Raw genomic sequence first — 19376 nt, 5'->3', positions numbered from 1 at the left:
GAGATAAAGATAAAAAGACACCATGCACATTTACAAGAGTTTCAAAATGACCTACTCAGCCCTGCTGTTGACGTCAAAAAATGGAAAGTGGAAAAAAGTGAAGCTTTTGACCCAAGTTAAGACCACTTCCTACAGAAACTTAATTCTTGACATAAAACAGTCATCACGATGATGAAACCAAAAGAGCCCAGAGGAACCCTGGGCCAGCAAGTGCTTGGTCTTGCCAAGAGCAAAGCATTGGCCACTCGGGGCAAACCTGACTTAGAATGCAAAATGGCTGTGTAAAAGATTATAGAGAAGGATGGTGGAAGATTAGTAGTTTGACCTTATATAAAACATCAGTAGCAAAGAAAAGAAGTCCACCCAGTTAAGACACATTTTTCCAAGAGCATTTACATTTGAAACTGGAAGAAAGGCAGCTAGTAGAGGAAAAATCTACAGTGCGAGTGGAACCTCTGTACCCAAATTCATAATGCATCAGTGACCCCAAATACCACAAAAAGCAAGTAGAGGTAAAGTCAGGAAGAACAGCTCCAGCCAACCCAGCCAACCTAGGCTTTCTATACAAGGTTGTTTGCCAGGCTCTATCAAGAGAATGGAAGAAATCAGAGATGCTATCCCCATCACAAGGCTGACCCATTCTAAAATCTTTGAGAATGATCTACACTTGTATTGCAGATATCTTCCAATATGACAAGGGAACCGGCACTGTTGATCAAGTGATCAACACATTTATTAAACACTATTTGCTAAGCGTGGGATAAAACTGATCCTTCCCCTCAAGAAATTCATATTCTAATGGGGGAGGCAGCATGCAAATAATTAGATATGAGAGACATACAGTGCAAATTGAAGGTAATCTCAGAGAGAAGGCATATGGGTGAGGGAACTGGAAAAGGCAGAGTCCAGGAGGCAGAGAGGAGGAGGGAGAGCTTCCCAGGTATAGGGGACACCCAGTGAAAGGCCCAGCGTGGAGAAAAAGTGTCATGTGCAAGGAATGGCCAGGTCAGTGTTGCTAGGTAGGAGAGTGTTGAGGGAAGTGTAAGAAGACAGGAAAGCTAGGAAGAAGGCAGGTTTTGTAGGCCTTTAAAAGCCAGAGAATTTTCTATTTAATTTGGGAGATAATAGAAAACCACTGGGTTAGGGATTATATGACCTTTACTTTATGAAAGCCCCTTTGACAACCCCATGGAGGATGACTTGGAGTGGGGAGAGACTTGAGTCAGAGAGACTAACCTGCCTATTGCAACAGTCCAGGCATGAGGTCCTGGGATGGGAGGTAGTATATATGAATGACAAGACTTCGTAGCAGAGGGGATATGTGGGGTGAGTGCAAGTAAGACTTGAGAATGACTGTGAGTTTGTGCCTGGGAGGATAATGGTATCCTCAACAGTGATAGGAAACTTTGAAAGAGGGGAAGATTTTTGCAGGAAAAAGTTTTGTCTTGGACATAATGACTTTCAGATGTTTATAGTAAGTCTTAGAGTTGTAGAGGTCCAGTAGACAATCAGTGATCTGCAACTAAAGATAAGGAAAGAGACTAGTGCTGGATATATAGATGTGGGAATCATGTGCTTTGTGTTCATTGAACTCTGTGGAAGCTGATGAGACCATCACAGGAGATAATGTAGTGGAAGAAGAGAAGAGGACCCAGAACAAAGAACACGAAATGGATGGAGATCCAGTCAAGTAGACTGAGGAGGAACGGTTGGTTAGGTCTAGGAGTAGAACCAGCAAAGAGCAGGGTCATGAAAACTTAGAGAGACATAGCTAAGAGAAGAAGTTGAGAGGGTCAGAAGTTGCATAGATGTTGAGAAGGATGAAGATTGAGAAAAGGTCATCAGCTTGGACACTTAAGAGAGTACTGATAAATTCAGAGAATAGTTTCAGTTGAGCGACAATGCCAGAAGCCAGGGTTAGAATTGAGTGAGGGGATAGGAGGCAGTGAGTATAGGTGACTTTCTCAAAGAGTTTGGCTATGATGGGGAAGAGAGCTATAGATCAGTAGTGGAATGGATCAGGTGAAGGTTTTTAAGAACGAGGAAAGCAGTGAATAGGTTGAGATTGAAGATGTTAAAAAGGGCAATCCAAAGGACAAGAAGACAGGACGGGATAAAGAGTGCAGATGGAAGAGTTTGTCTTGGTCAGAAAGAGCCACTTTTCCATCTGAGACGGGGAGGAAGATGTCCTGAATGATGTGAGAGGAGGAATGTTTTAAAACATTTTTTTATTGGTATCTGTTTGTTTGTTTTACATCACTCATATCAGAGATGGGTTGAAACTTTTCTCCTCCTTCCATATTGAATCCTCCCTTGAAATACAATGTAAAAAAAAAGACACCTAATGGAGTAATAACTATATTTAACAAGGTTTAAGATATCCTGTCTTTGGAGTCTTCCAGCTCTTGAACATGAGAACAGAGCTATGCTCTCTAGCTGTCTTTTCAGTTACTCAGTTTAGTTTCCTTAAATTATTTTTTCCTACTACATGGTTATCATTGGTTGGTTATTGTCCTTGTGCTCAAAAAGGACCAAAATGACATTACTGTGTCGGGGTCAGTGTATCTGTGGTTGATTAGACCAATAATAGAAGTGACTCTACCACAGGTCGGGCACAAATGATCCATTTGAACTTTTGGAATGGACGTGTCTCTGAATTTGCATATCTTATATTTCTTTTGAGATGTTGCAATTCTGCTGTGCTTATAAAGCACACTGGCTTCTTTGATTAGGGCATGCCATTCAGGGCAGTCTTCAAGCCAGTGTTTCCCATGTCTCATAATTGATTCCAGAGTTCTTCAGAAAGACTTTGGGTGTGTCCTTGTATCGCTTCTTCTGACCTCCATGTGAGCACTTGCCTTGTGTGAGTTCTCTCTAAAATAGTCTGTTAGGGGGCAGCTAGGTGGCGCAGTGGATACAGCACCGGCCCTGGATTCAGGAGAACCTGAGTTCAAATCTGACCTCAGACACTTGACACTTACTAGCTGTGTGACCCTGGGCAAGTCACTTAAACCCCATTGCCCTGCCCAAAAAAAAAAAAGATAAAATAGTCTGTTAGGCAAACACACATTTGACGTTTGAACAGTGTGGCCAGCCCATTGGAATTGTGCTCTCTGCAGTAGAGTTCGAATGCTTAGCAGTTCAGCTAGAGAAGGACCTTGGTTTCTGGTGCCTTATCTTGCCAGGTGATCTTCAGAATCTTCTTAAGACAATTCAAATGGAAGTGATTCAGTTTCCTGGCACGACAGTTGTGGGCTGTCCAGGTTTCACAGGCATACAACAGTGAGTCCAACACAACGGCTCTATAGACCTTAGTTTGGTCGGCAGTCTCTTATTTTTTCTCTCCCATCCTTTACTTTGGAGGTTCCCAAACACTAAGCCAGCTCTGGATATGCCTTCATCAACCTCATCATCTATGTATATATCCCTGGGAAGTATACTGCCAATATAAGTGAACTTATCCATAGAGTTCAGCGTATCTCCATTTGCTGTGACTGCTGCTTCCATGTATGGATGGTGTGGTGCTGGCTGGTGGAGCCACCTGTGTTTTCTTGGTATTAATTGACAGGCCAAAATTAGTACAGGTGGCAGAGAATCAAGCCATACTTGGCTGCATCTTAGCCTCAGATGCTGCATTGAATACACAGTCATCTTTGAACAAAAAGTCATGAATCAATTCGCCCTCTACTTTAGTCTTGACTTGTAGCCATTTCAAGTTAAATAATTTACTGTCGATGTGATGGCTAACCTTATGCTATTTTTTCATCTTCATTGAAGGTGTCTGACATTGCCAAAAAGTCATGCTAAAATCATGATTTCTAATATATACATGTATGTACATATGTGTATGCTTATGTACACACACATATAAGTACTGTTATCCTGGTATTATTCTTTCAGTTCTACTTATTTCCCTCTGCATCTGTACATAATATTGTCCCATATTTCTTTGAATATACACGTGCTTTCTCCATTTTCTACAGCCATGTATTTGCTTCCCTCCAAAAAGCATTCACCTCATTAAAGCACAGTGTGACCTTGCAGAATCTTTTCCACCCAAGCATCTCTCATTCATGTATTTAGATGAGGTCACTTTCCTCTATAAGCCTAACCCCCATCCAGTTGTCGGGTTCAGGGCAGGCATACACTGGAGCAGTGGTTGCTGGTCCTTACCATGGAAGGTGCTGGACAGAGGCAGAACTCAGGTGAAGGAAAGACTTCTTATTGGTGGTGACATTATGCTGATGGCAAAAATCCCCCAGTTTTGGTAGAGCCTCCCTCCTTAGGGAGACCTGAGACTGCTGCTTCAAAGAGAGAAGCTACACAGTCTACCAAATGGATAAAAAGTGCTTGCTGTCCAGACAGGCCTGCCAAGAGAAGAGGCAGTTCATTGAGTCTATCCCTCAGTCCATTTATATGGAGCAGGAGGGCAAAGAAAAGGGCACAGAATTTAAGAGGAGGAGAGGTCAGATCAGTCCCATTTGGAAATGTGGCAGCCCTGTCAGTGGTCCCAAGATGAGCCTCATCTTTTTTAATTTTTATTTTCAATTCCAAATTCTCCCCCATCCATTGAGAAGGCAAGAAATAGGGTGCCCGTTATTCCTATGAAGTCATGCAAAACATATTTCTGCATTGTGAAAAGAAAAAGAGGCCCAACAAAACAAAGACAACAAAGCACAGCTCGTTCTGCACTCAGAGCTTGTTGGCCCTCTCGGGAGGGGGAGCATTTTCATCCTAAATCACTTGGAATGGTTATAAAGCCCATCTTTTTAATATGAGGATTTTCCTGCTCATGCACTGTGGTCACAAATCCTGGAATCCCACAGTTCCCAAAACAATCAGTCAGATCATTTGTTACGTGCTTGCTATGTGTGCCAGGAGTATTACAGATGTATGTTGTGCACAGATGGCTGGTTGGTTTTCCTAAAGTAGGGTCTGACCGTGGCACTCCTCTCCTCAGGAAACCTGCATGGCTCTCTGTTGCCTCTAGGATCAAGTGCAAGTTCCTTTGACTTCTAAAGCCCTTCACAGCCTGGCTTCTTCCTCTTTGCTGGTTAATTTCTTTTTTTTTTTTTTTGCGGGGCAATGGGGGTTAAGTGACTTGCCCAGGGTCACACAGCTAGTAAGTGTTAGGTGTCTGAGGCTGGATTTGAACTGAGGTACTCCTGAATCCAGGGCCAGTGCTTTAACCACTGTGCCATCTAGCTGCCCCCAAATTAATTTTTTTTTTTTTTTTTAGTGAGGCAATTGGGGTTAAGTGACTTGCCCAGGGTCACACAGCGAGTAAGTATTAAGTGTCTGAGGCTGGATTTGAACTCAGGTATTCTACTCCTGACTCCAGGGCTGGTGCTTTATCCACTGCGCCACCTAGCTGCCCCCTTTGCTGGTTAATTTCAAACTTCTTCCCCTCACATCCCACTCCAGGCTGCATGTCCATGCTGGACTTTCTCTGTCACACATGCTGCAGAAACCTCTTGACCCTGGAAGTTCACCTCCGCCCCGCACTTCTCATGCTAGAAGTACCCTTTGCTCCTGCTCCTGCTGCTTCCAATGGGCCAGTTCCTCCCAAAACTTCCACGTTTCCCCTTTTCGGCTTCCTTTTGTATGTCATCTTTCCCCATTAGAATGGAAGCTCCTTCAGGCAGGGACTTTCTACCAGTCTTTGCATTTCCAGTTCTGGGCACAGCACCGGCTCTTACATAGTCAGTACTTCATAAATGTTTGTTGACTCATACAAACGGACCTCTGGAGTTTTCTGTAGATAACTATCTTCCATCTCTTGTGTCTTTGCTTTTGTATAAACGTCCCATCCTTGGAAGGGATCTTAAAGGAGATCAAGTTCAACCCTCTTATTTTACAGATGAAGAAATTGGGGCAAACAAAGGTTAAGTGACTTGCCCAGGGGTCACTTAGCTAGTAAATGTCTGAGGCAGGATTTGTACTTAGGACTTCCTGACTCCAGCTCAGTGCTCTATCCACTCCATGTTGCTTCATGGAGAGTTTGGGGTCCCTGACAGATATTCACATACCACTGTCCTATGGGATTTCAGGAGAGAGAGAGGCCAGTGCTGGATCTAGAGATTCAGGAGTCATGAAGAATGGTGTGAGAAGAGAAGCTGAACAAAGTCAATAAGGGGCAGCTTTATTTGTAAATGTCTTTGTGTCCCTGGTGCCTGGGACATTGTAGGGGCTTAATAAATGCTTGAATTGCTTTGGAGAAGGCTGAAAATAGAATCCTGGGGGAATCCCTACATGAAAGGGTAGGGAAGAGTATGAAGAGACAGAGAATGTATTGGAGAAGCAGCAGCAGCAGGAGAGGACTTCTCTGAAACTAAGGACTGAGAGAGGATCTTGGTGGTGGGGGCGGGGGGGTTGGGGAGAGATTACAGAATGTCAGATGATGTCAGAAGCAACAGAACTTTGATGCCCTTGAAAGTCTCCTTGGGAAGCTATACCCTTATTTCCACAATGCTTCACTGCTGAAAAATGTGTGCGTGCATGCTGCATGTGTGCTTGTGCATTTCTGCGAGCATGTATCCACAGATTCAGCTCTCCTTTTTAAAGGAGAGGAATGCACTTTGGCTTTGAATGAATCCCTTTTGGAGGATTTACAGATGAAATCGGGTGTATTTTTAAAGTGAGAAAATGTATTTAAGATATTAAGATGATCATTGTGCTGCAAACCTGGACTTGGTTAATTAGTTCTTACATGGATAATGTAAGTGTAGTCACTCAGTTTCTCTGACTTATAGTTTATTTCACTTACTGGAATCACTTTGGGAGGTGATGACTTGATTCTAATGTCTGACTGATTCAACCAAAAGGAAACTCAAAAACTTATCTACTATCCACAATGTAATTCTTTTCATCCCATTTCCTCTTGACTAAAATTTTGGTTATGAAGTGTTTCTTAATATATATAAGGAAATCTTTAAAAACTTTTTGTAATTGTAATGAGCAGAATCACCGAAGCTTATGTGGTTCCTATGCATTAAAATCATTGGAAGAAACTGTAAAGATTATCTCATTGAATTTTCTCATCTGTAATATGAAACTGATGCCTTAAGAGGTTGCCATGGTCAAAATCCCAGATGTAGTCAGCTCCAGTTAATTTGTTGGAACTCCCCAGGGTTGTGAGGGAAATTTACTTTTCTGAGTTGTGCTGGGGGTGGGTATGTTAATGCAATGTAAATAGTTTGTAGCTACATAGTTTCATAAGGTTGCTTTTTTACAAGAAATAATTGCAGAAAGTTCCCCTAAGGCAGTATGCAGTTCTTTCTTAGGAGAGTGGTTCACTGTGGAGAATTACCCTAAGAGTGTCCCTTTCCTTATTTTTTAGTGAGAATCATCTATCATTACATGTCCATAATATTTCTTCTTTAATTGGATTCTAGAGAGATTGATGGGGGTAGGGTGGCATCTGAAGTATGTTAGTCATTGAACACTGGGGAATTTGAGCTCTGATGCCTTTTTTCTTTCTTTTTGAGCTCAGAATTCTTCCGTCAGCACTCCTGTGATCCCTTAGGACAAAAAAAGGAGTGGAGGGTGGGACTTAATGGAAATTCTTAAAGGAATTTTCTGTTTGTTCATTCTGTAATGTGAAGAGGGAATGAATCTGCTGGTGGTGGCCCTAGGGGAAGCCAGAGGACATGAGCTGTGCCTGGTGACCACCAGTCACACGGGCCTTAGAAAGAATTAGGCCAAATGTCCCAAAGAGGAGTGACTCATTTCTCGAGTCAGCCTTTACCAGATTAAAACCCAGCTAAGAGTAATTTTAGGATTTATGCTTATAATGAGAATCAGAAATATTTCTGAGCACGGGTGTATTTAAAAAGTATTTTTGAATGGAAATAGAAGTAGGTAGACTTATCTTGTTTATTTAAAGATCTTAATGTTCTCAGAAATATCTCTGAAATTTCCTGTCACCAACTTCTCCCCTTTTTCTGTTGGATTATCCTCTAATGTGGCATGTTTTTCTTTCCTTAGTGCATGTCTGGATCCTATCAAGAAGCTAAAACCTTGTTGAAGTCATACTTGCAGCAGCATGGCTATGGGTCCTGGATCGTGAAGTCTTCCTGCATTGAACAGTTCAGCATGTGACCTTCTGTGTCATGTAGAAACACTTGTATTTTTTTGGTGTGTTTTGACGAGTAAAAATGTTTTAAAAAAAGAAAGAAAAGATATCAGTAGTGTTCAGCTTTCAAATCAGTGTCTTACAACAGCAATGTCCTGCAAATGCTGAAAATTTGTAAAAATTCATGTCAATTTACATTGAACCAATAGTTGTTTTTTTTTTAGTAAAGCAATTACTTTACTCAATATGTAGACTTTCTGCATTTATTTTTTTGCATTCATTTTAAAATCATCACCCTCTTGCAGCCTAAAAGAGAATTCTTATTCTTGGCAACTTTTTACTTCTAACCATTTACATTTTCTTCTGATCACCATAGATGTGTGTTATTGCATTGAATACTGGTTTGTGGTATGTGCCAGGCCCTTAGGATATAGTGGCAAAAATCATATAATAAATGCAAGGAGATTTGGGGGCTGGGAAGGTGTTAGGAGTTGGGGTTCATGTGGAAGATATGGGTATGACCAGAGTTTTTAAGGTATTGGAGGTTCTAAGGAATGGGATGAGCGAGAAGGGGATTCCAGAAATGGCACAGATGGAGTGTGAAGGAGTGATGTTCAGTATGCTTGGAAAGGAAGGTTGGGGCCCAGTTGTGAAGTCCGTGTGCCAGGCACAGTGCTAAAAGCGAGGATAGCACAGACCAAAAAGACAGGGCCTGCCCTCAGGGAGCTTACACTCTGAAGGGGAGGGCAAGACACAGAAGGAAGCTGGAGTCTGAGTGGGGAGGAGGGGATGATGGAGCCAGTGCAGTGGAGGCTGCTGGTTGGAGATGATGATGGAGATGGGTGGCCTGGAAGTTCCCATTAGATGGAGGCTTTGGGAGGAGTTCTCTGTTCTTTGTGCCTATCTATATGTCCAACTGAGGAGTTCCTGTATCATGGTCATAAGGAAATTCAGTGGACTCGAGGTTAGGTTCCGTTTCAGGCAGGTTGTTGGAAATGCCTGTAGGAAATTTAATTAGAAACTCCCAACAGGTAAACTAAGGATAGCAATAGATTTGTCTGTCTATAGCTGTTTGTGTATGCAAATGCATACATCTATACACCCTCCCTTCCCCCACACACACACACACATCTAGGAATCATGTGATGACTTGAGATAATTGAACTCGTTTAAGTTATTGAGATCACACACACTACATACTGTAATACAGGGTTGTTTTTTTGGGGGGTGGCGGCGGCAGCGGCGGCGGCTGACCTACGGAGATCTTTGCTTGGCTTCTAGGCTTGGAGAGAGGTTCCTGGAGTAGCTAGAGTTTGAGGGATTTGCCCTGGGTTCCCCCGTCAGCATGTGTCAGGCCTTCCCGACAACTTCTAGGGCAGTCCAAGGCACACCTTTCCCCCCAATCTGTTCCTCTTCGTGCCCTTCCCACCACCATGTGAGGTACAGATCATGACTTTAGGGCAGCAAAGCCTTTAAATCTGGTTTGTGTGTATGTGAGTGTTAGATGAGCTGATTTGGGAAGTTTCCCTCCCTGAAGTCAGGGCCTATATGTACCTTGTGGAGACTGATATTCTTTCGTCACACCTCACCTTTATCAGTTGGCTCCTTGGCTCCCCAGCATCTGCCATCCGTGGTCTGTTCCCCTTCTTACACGACCTTGCTTGATAGTTCCCCTCTCCCCATCACATTTTACACAGTCTACTTGGTAAAATTGGCTGTGGTCAAGTGGAATTGTTCAGGTAAATGTGGTAGACTAGACAGATACATTCTTTTGAAATGATACTTCATTCTTCCAAAGTCCTATCTTCTTTCCAGCGGATGATAGTGCTTTAGGACTATTATTACAATCTTCTGGTCCTTGCCAGGTTTTTTCCCATCAAATGATCCTTGTCCTTTATTCCTCTGACCTGATGTTTTCTTCATTCCTGGGACAAAACCTTTTTGTATCTCTCCTCTTCAGCTCCCAGCTTCCTGTTATGGTCAGTTTTCCCTGCATTGGAGAAATTCCTGTCCTCTTCTCTATTCATTTGGTTTATTGCTTGAAGGCTAAGTGAGCATTGCTCATGAGCTGTGACTCCTATCTGACTCTTTTTTTTTTCTGTAAATACTATTATTTGCTTTGGAATGTGAAAGGGTGTAATGTATCAGTTGACTATTCCTTCCGTTCTGTGTATTTGTGAGGGATTCACAAGTTCTTCCTTCTAGTTGACATCGTGTTCTTCTCCTATTTGACATAATGTCTTCCCTGGCCCCCTGTAACAAAGTATGAGAATTAGAACAATGGTCAGGCAAAGCAGATTCAGCCGGGAAGTTGCAAGTGTGTGGCTTAGATGTGGTTTTACGCAAATGGAACTGAGGGTTTTTGTAACAAGCAAAGCGAGTAATGAGTGCAACAAGAAATAAGAGTATTTTGTTTTAGATAAGGTTAGTTTTTTATAAACAGAGTTGTAGAACTTTTAAGCTTTGTTTCTGTCTCTCATCTCTAATGTAACGTGTACATGTGTATGTTTGCTTTTCTATGCTTATAAATGTAGAACCCAAAAATGCTCATAGGTACTGAAAATGCACACATTAGTCAGCTTCCATTTTCACTGTATATGAAGGGAAAATATGGGTAGGCTTTCAATAACAAGTTTGATTCTTTGAGAACTAACTGAAATAGATGAATCTAGATAAAAGTAATTATGGTTTGATTTAAGATATGACAGGGTATTGTTGGGTAAACAGGAAATAGGTGAATTTCCTCTTTAGACCTTTTGATCCAAATGGCATCCTGTGAAGTGTCAACTTTAATCTTACTCTGCTCAGCTTAATGGTTATAGCAGACACAACAGTGATAGGCTGATCACTTAGGTACCTTCTTGGCTGAAAAAAAAAAAAAGTATTTTCACTAGTTATGCTACTACAACCAAATCATCTTTTAAAGTTTTACCTAAGTTTTGTTCAAGGCTGGATTTCTCTTTCCATGGACAGAGACAATTAAAAAAAGCAGAAAATGCTTCCTGTTCCCAAGGTTGGTGTCGCCATTTAAAACTTACATATTTTAATGAATACTTTCTCTAAAATAATAATTTTAATTTGTTTAAACATAAAAGAGAATTCTAATTTGACTACATCACTCTTATTTGCTATCATTTTTTCCTAGTCTTAAATTTTGGCTGAAATGCAGTGAAATTGCATGTTAAATGTGATTTTGTGTGGATGAATGCATTTAAGATTTTTAAGTAGCATCCATGAGCTGTTCTATTTTAATATTTTAATGGAAATATATTAAATTTTTAAAATGAATATCCATAAGATTTTAGAAATATTCATGGGTACAGTTTAAAATCTCTCTTAAAGTACGGTTTGAATCTTTCTTAATGTTTGTAACCCTGACCTAAAATTTGAGTTGGAAGATAGTGTATTGTAGAGTGTGCATAGTGTCTCCTATTCTTTGGGATTACAGTTATATCATTCTAGTATCCTAAATTCAGTACAATATAACTCCCCGGTCCCAAAGATATCAGAAAAACAAATGATAAAAATTAACTTGGACTTTAAGAAATGAAGTTTTTTAGTTTAGTCCAAAAATGTTAAATTTTAGGTATTTATAAACAAAGACCGTAGATAAGCTTATTTGACCTGCAACTGAAGCATAATTGGGGGGCCAAGATTGATCATAAGAATGAGGCTTTATTTTAGTGTTCTCATTCACATAATGGCATTCATTGTATGTATTACTGTCCTCTGATTCCTTCTCTAAATAATTACCATTGGCAAATCCAAGGGGCTGGAGACACTATGCTTACACCCCTTCCACTTCAGATTTCCTTTCTTCTTTGGACCCATGCACATTGGTTGGTTCAAATTCAGTCTTGGGTGAGACTTCAACCCATTATGTCCCCTCTCAGTGCCCTGGAGAAAAATTGCTTAAGGTTTATGTCTGGGGTCCTCCTGAAAGGATGGAGTAGAGAGTTATTCAGTGTACAATCACTAAACACAAAAGACAAGCATGCACTGACTGTCTTAAAACTGGATTAAGCAACAACAAAAAAAGGAACAGCAATAATTTGCTGAGAAGTTGAGACTAAGACATCATCAGAAGTTAAAGCAGTTTGTGGGACTGATGAGTGGAACATATCACGTCATCTCTATATTATCCCTTTCGTCTTCTGGTCATTTGCTCTAAGATGCTGAATTAGCTGCTAAAGATACTTCCACTTATGAGCAATTAGCTCTGATCAAGGGACCTAGGACTGTCGAGATGGACACAAGATGCACACAGCCAGCTCAGGATTAATACTCGTTCACTCAACATAAGGAAAGAAATAAGGCAGCCCCCAAACCAGAATCTGACTCACCTGGACAGGGTATGGGCTTAGTGGTTTGACATTTTTTCTGGGGTGGAGGAAGAAGTGGCCCTTTCCTTCCCTCCTCATGGGAGAGCTTCTTGCCACACAGAAATTCCAAGGAATAAAGAGGAGTCAGGGATTGATGGCATTCCCCTTGTAAGGGTTCACTGAGTCATCATCTCTTTCTGCTCAGGAGCCAGTAAGGGAATTCCCTATCAGGAGTCCTTTAATGCTTAGTCACACATGACCAGAATCAGCTGACTTTATTACTCCCAAAGTGCCTGACCATTGAGCTCACATGTGTTTAGCTGGAACCAGGGAGGGAAGCTTTGTGAATGCCTTGTTTAACCTGTAGTTGCATTTCACTCCGCATCAATTCATGAGTCTTCCTGGGTTTCTCTGAATAACTCATATTTAATAATAATATCATATTTTAATATGTGATATATTGGCATAATATTAAAACATTTACTACATAATATAATATGCTATTTTATTCATGCATCCCTATATATCTCAATCTGTTTAACCATTCTTCGTTCCATTGGCATCTACTTTTGTTTTTAATTTTTTTGCTGTTGCAAAAAGTGTGCGGTGAATATTTAATACAGAAGACTTTTTTCTTTAACATGCTCATGTATCCTTTGACCCAGAGATGCCACTGCTTTGCATATACTTTAAGGTCAGAGGCTATTTTCACATTATTTTCAATTGTTTTTCAGAAGATGTGGGCCAATTTGCAGCACAATCAGCTGTTTGCTTTCTGCCCACCTAGTGTTGGTTATTACCATTGTCATTTATTTTTTTTTAGTTTTAAAGTATTTTATTTTTTCGCATTACATGTAAAGAGAGTTCTCAACTTTTGTTTATATAAGTTTTCCAATTTCAGATTTTTCTCCCTCCCTCCCCTCTGTCCCCCCTCTCCTAGACAGCTAATCTGATATAGGTTACATATATATATATATATACACATAATAACATTAAACATATTTCTGTATTAGTCATGTTATAAGAGAAAAATCAGAGCAATGACCAAAAACCTCAAAATAGCAACATTGTCATTTCTACCAATTGACGTGAAAACTAGGGTGTCAAGCTGAAGGATAGGGACTTGCATTTTTTTTATTTTTAGAAATTTAGAGCTATTTTTCATGACTGTTGATAGTTTTCAGTTTTATTTTATTTTAATTTAATTTATTTATTTCATTCATTCATTTGTTCATTTATTTATTTATTTATATGATTTTAAAATTAATTAATTAATTAATTCATTCATTTATTTACTTATTTATTTAGTGGGGCAATGAGGGCTAAGTGACTTGCCCAGGGTCACACAGCTAGTTAAGTGTCAAGTGTCTGATGCTGAATTTGAACTCAGGTCCTCCTGAATCCAAGGCTAGTGCTTTATCCACTGCACCATCTAGCTGCCATGGGGCAATGAGTTTTAAGTGACTTGCCCAGGGTTACACAGCTAGTAAGTGTCAAGTGTCTGAGGTCAGATTTGAACTCAAGTCCTCCTCAATGCAGGGCCAGTGCTTTATCCACTGCGCCACCTATCTGTCCCACAGAAGAATCCTTTAAAATAATTCACAGTAAATCAACTAAGCTAAGATTTAGGATGGAATGATGACAGAGATTTATTTTCACCCAAATCCTAAAACCTCAGCATTATAAGGGATCTTTGGTGTCATTTATTACAAACTTACATGAAGTTTGTTTCCCTTCAACAACCTCCTGCTAAATCTCCATCATCTGTTTAAACACTTCTAGTGATTGTCTAGTGACTACTTTCAGAAGAGCCATTCTAACTTTTCCACATTTCTAATTGTTGGAAAGGCTTCCTTTTATATGAAACATTAAGTATTTTATATGAATATTCAGTATTTTTCCCTTGTTACAATTTTTCTCTACCTAAAAATGTTCTATTTTTATAAAGATACTGAGATGTTGAGATATATGTATATTTTTTAATATTTCCATTGAAATGATACTATGCTTTTCAAACAAAACTCCAGCTATAATATATATGTATACACATCTATATCTAAATATCTGGAATGTGCCTCCCTTTATCTTCTAGGTATTGGCTCTAGTTTTATTATTTTGGACAAAACACAATAAATCCAATGCCTCTTCTTTATGAAGATCTTTAACATGGAGAAGAATGTTAAAAGGAAAATCTTTGAAATAGGGAAGAACATACCTATCAACTAAATTTTTTCTTCTCCAGACTAAACGTCTCCTGTTTCTCCAATTGATGCTCATATGGAATGGTTACGAGTACCTCCAACATCCTGGTCACCATTTTGAACACACCCTAACTTTTCGGTATCCATTTTGAAGCATAATAGCCCAAACTGAATCAAATATTTCAGATATAACATAACCAAGGCAGAGAAGAGAGTACATTTGAATTATTCAGTTACCTTCATTGCTTAAGATTTTTGGCGTGCGTTAAATTTGTAGTCCACCATTTCTCTTTAGTCCCAGACTTAAACAGATTATGGGTAGTGATTTGTAGTCCCAGATTTCTCTGTTTAAAGGGGTTTTAATTGATGTCTCATAAGTCTTATATCATCATAGGTATCTCCAGTATCCCTCCCTTCTCCTCCCAGAAAACCATCCCATATAACAAACAGCATTTTTCAAAGAGGAAAAAAACACAACTGCATAAGTCCAAAAATGTGTTCAATGCATAATATCTGTGGACTCCTCACCTCCAAAAAGAGGTGCATTGGGGGTGTCATTTCTCTTCATTTGAATCATGCTTGATCTTTATCATTTTATTATGTTCACTTTTGATTTTTTTTGTGTGTAGTTCCTTCCATTTACAGTGTTGTCGTTATATATATTCTTGGTTCTGCTTATTTTACTCTGCATTAGTTCATGTAGATCTTTCTTTTGTAAGTGGCTAAAATTCTAGCTAGTCTGTCTAAAATATCTAATGAGTGGTCGCCAATAAATTATAAGCTTTAGCAAGAGTTTAGACTTTTAAGCATTTATTAAGGAGAATATGAATTTGGTGAAGAGAAAGAGAAAGGTCTAGATTTATCTATCTATCTCGGGGAGCTACAGTTCTCCTGCTCCATTCTCCATGAGAGTCCTAGTGAAAGAAAGAGAGAGAGCCAACCTCAACCCTTCTTCCTCCCACAAGCAAACGTCACTTCCTGATGCCAAAGAAAAGCCACATGGCTTGCCCTCAGACACCTTCTCCTCATGGCAGAGCTTTCCTACAGTAAGTCTCCAGCAGGTGGCGTCATTCCAATCGTTACACTGCTTCTCTGTATTTGTCACATATGTCCTAGACATTTCATATAGCACAGTAATATTCCATTACATTCATGTGCCACTGTTTGTTTATCCATTCCCCAGTCAACAGGCATATATTTTGTTAAAAACTCTCTGCTATTATAAAAAGCAATACTATAAATATTTTGGTGTGCATGTGGACTTTCTTTTTTTATGGCCTTTTTTTTTTTTTTTTGGTGAAGGGCAATGAGGGTTAAGTGACTTGCTCAGGGTCACACAACTATAAGTGTCAAGCGTCTGAAGCTGGATTTGAACTCAGGTCCTCCTGAATCCAGGACTGGTGCTTTATCTACTGCACCACCTAGCTGCCCCTGGACTTTCTTTTTATGTGTGGTTTCCTTAAGTAAAAGGCCCGTAATGGAGTTTCTGGTTCAAAGGGGATATTTTAGTAATTTTATTTGCAGAATTCCAAATTGCCTTCTAAAATGATTATACCATTTCACAGCTCCATCAACAATGTGTTAGTGTGTCTATCTTTCCATGACCCATTTGTCATTTTTGCTAATTTTCAGGGCGCGAAATGAAATCTCACATTTGTTTTGGTTTGCATTTCTTTTATTAGTAATTTGAAGCAGTCTTTCATGTGAACATAAATATTTTGCAATTCTTTTGAGAACTGTTCTTTTTTGGCCACTTATCTATTAGGGAATAACTATTAGTCATATATGCATATATATACACACATACATATGTTTATGTATAAATTGTTTCTATATCTTAGATACCAAACATTTATCAGAGTAATTTAATACAAAGATTTTTTCCCCCATTTGACCACTTACCTTCTAATCACTAATATTGTCTGTGTAGAAGCTTTTCAGCTTCATGTAATCAGTTATCTGTTTTATCTTTTGCAATTGCCTCTATTGCTTGGTTCATTAAGAATATATCTCCTACCCATAACTCTGAGAGGTATATGATCTAATTTTTAAAATAATTTGATTGTGTATTCATTTAGAATATATTGTGGGATATGGTATAAGGTGTTGATCTAAACCTGATCTATTGCCAGACTGCTTTCCAGTTTTCCCAGCAGTTTATTCCTAGGCAATTTGTGTTTTCCACTTTATCAGACATAGAGTTATTGAGTTCATTGTTTCTTATTCTCCCTTGTCTAGTCTGTTTCATTGATTTGCCTATTATTTAACCAAAACCAGATGGTTTTGATGACTGCTGCTTTATGATATAGTTTGAGGTCTGGAAGTGCTATTACCCCTTCATCTTTTCCCCCCATCATTTCCTTTGATATTCTAGATTCTTTGTCTTTCCTAATGAATTTTATTATTATTTAATCAAGTTCTATAAAGTAATTTGGTGTAACATTAAAATTATAAATTAATTTTGGTAGTATTGTCATTTTTATTATATTGATACAGCCTAGCCATGAGCACTGAATATTCCTCTAGCATTTGTGCAAGTCTTTTGTCCTTTAATGGCTCAGTCTTCATATATTTTATGCATTTTGTAGTTATTTGGATTGGGATTTACCTTTCTATTATTTTTTTTCTTGTGTTTTGTTATTAGCATGTAGAAATGCTGTTGATTTTTTTTTAGGGTTTATTTTGTAGCCTACAACTTTGCTGATGCTATTGTCTCTATTGGTATATTTTCTGATTTCCTAGGATTTTCCAAGTGTATCATCATATCAGTAGCAAAAGGGAAGATTTTTCTCTTATTTCCTTATATTTATGCTTTTAAATTTCTTTCTCTTATATTATTGCTGTTGCTAACATTTCCAGAATTATACTTAAAATGATGGGGAGAATGGGCATACTTGCTTCATTCGTGTATTTATTGGAAAATGTTCTATTGTATACCCATTACATGTGATGCTTGATTTTGGTCTTAGGTAGGTACTTGTGATATTAAAAAGACCCTTTATGTTTATTCTTTGTAGAGTTTTAAAGCACAAATGAGTACTATACTGTGTCAAAGGTTTTTTTTCTACATCTATTAAAATAATCACGTGGTTGTGAATGTTTTAGTTTTTAATGTAATTAATTATATTGATTATCTTCCTAATGTTGAACCATTCTTGCATTCCTGGTAAAACACACCCCTTGGTAATAATGGGTAATTTCTTTGATAAATCACTGTATTCTGTTTGACAGAATTTTGTTTAAAATTTTTAAATCATTCATTAATGGTATTGGTTTATGATTCTCCTATATTTTTTCTTTCCCTGGTTTAGGTATTGTGGCTATATTTGTCTCATAAAAGGCTTCTGGTAGGGTGCTTTTTCCCCTCAATTTTGAGAATAATTTGTGAAGTGTGGGTACTACTTGTTGATTCTGTGAATCCATCAAGACAAGGAGTTTTTTCTTTGATACTTCCTTTGTTTTTGTTTGGTTTTGGTTTTTTGTGGGCCAATGGGGGTTAAGTGACTTGCCCAGGGTCACACAGCTAGTAAGTGTCAAGTGTCTGAGGTCACATTTGAACTCAGGTCCTCCTGAATCCAGGGCCAGTGCTTTATCCACTGTGCCACCTAGCCGTCCCCCGATACTTCCTTTAAAAGAAGATCTATTTCCTTTCCTGAAATTGGGTTATTTAGGATTTCTATTTAGTCTTTGGTTAGTTTGGGTATTCTATATTTTGAAGGTATTCCTATATTTCTTTTGCATTCTCAGTTTTGTTAGCATATAACTGTGCATAATATCTTCTGATTATTCTTTTAATTTCTTTTGATTTTTTTTGAGATTTCACATTGTTCATTTTCTAATTTATTGATTTAATTCTCTGCCCTCTTTTTAATCAGATTAATCAAGGATTTATCAGTTTTATTAGTATTTTTGGAGAGCTGGCTTTGTTTTATTATTTCTATTTTTTATTTCCAATTTATCTATTTCTTTTCTAATTTTAAATATTTTTTTGTACTTAATTTAGGTTTGTTTATTTGTTGGTTTTCTATTTTTTTTAAATGTATATTCAATTTGCTAATCTTCTCTTTTTCTCTTTTTTAATATATGTTTGTAAGGGATGATATTTTTCCCCTGAGGACTGCTTTAGTTGCATCCTAGAAATTTTGGTATATTATTTGATCATTATCCTTTTTTCATGTAATCATTCACTGTTTCTACATTTTGTTCTTTGACCCACCCCTTCATTTGACCTGGGTATACCACATACTCCCCTTATCTCCTCTATACACCCTACCCTCTTCATGCACCCTCCGGTTTTGTAATGTAGTCCCACAAAAAAACACTGATTCGCCCATAGATAGGGTGTTGGTAGATTCTGTCTATAATGCTCCAGATCATCTTCTTCACTGTTACCTGACTTCTCCCTGACTTCTGCCATCACCCCTGCCTTTTTGTGTATTTGAGAATTCATTTTTAAGCCTCGGTTCAGGGCTGTATCTTTTGTTTGTGGTCCCTGATCCAATGATTATTTTCATTTTGCTCTTTTCTATAAAAGATGTATTAACTATTTCTGTCTTTTTACATTTATAATATTTCTGCTCGTATTTTTTTTGTAAAAATTTTTGTAAAAATAACACATGGTGCTGAGAAATATGTATATTCTTTTGCAGTCCCATTTAGAAGGTGTCATAGGTCTTTTAACTCTAGTTTCTCCAGCAATTTGTTCAATTTCATTTTTTCCCTTTTGTTTATCTTTCTGTTAGACATACAAAACTAAGAGAGAAGTTTTTGAAGTCTCCT

General features: G+C 38.5%; 1 protein-coding gene across 1 annotated transcript in view; it reads left to right on the top strand.

The window, feature by feature from the left end:
- ADAD1 (adenosine deaminase domain containing 1) overlaps nt 1-8227 on the top strand; it is a 39694-nt gene extending 31467 nt beyond the window's left edge. The window contains exon 11 of the mRNA XM_043972393.1: nt 7987-8227. Within this exon, the coding sequence (XP_043828328.1) occupies nt 7987-8100 (114 nt within the window). The 3' untranslated portion in view covers nt 8101-8227. The remainder of the gene's footprint in view (nt 1-7986) is intronic.
- The last annotated feature ends 11149 nt before the right edge of the window (nt 8228-19376 follow it).

Source organism: Dromiciops gliroides, chromosome 6 (genome assembly GCF_019393635.1).
Source record: "Dromiciops gliroides isolate mDroGli1 chromosome 6, mDroGli1.pri, whole genome shotgun sequence".
Classification (NCBI taxonomy): domain Eukaryota; kingdom Metazoa; phylum Chordata; class Mammalia; order Microbiotheria; family Microbiotheriidae; genus Dromiciops; species Dromiciops gliroides.
The sequence above is the reverse complement of the archived record's forward strand: the minus strand, read 5'-3'. Positions and strand labels throughout refer to the sequence as shown.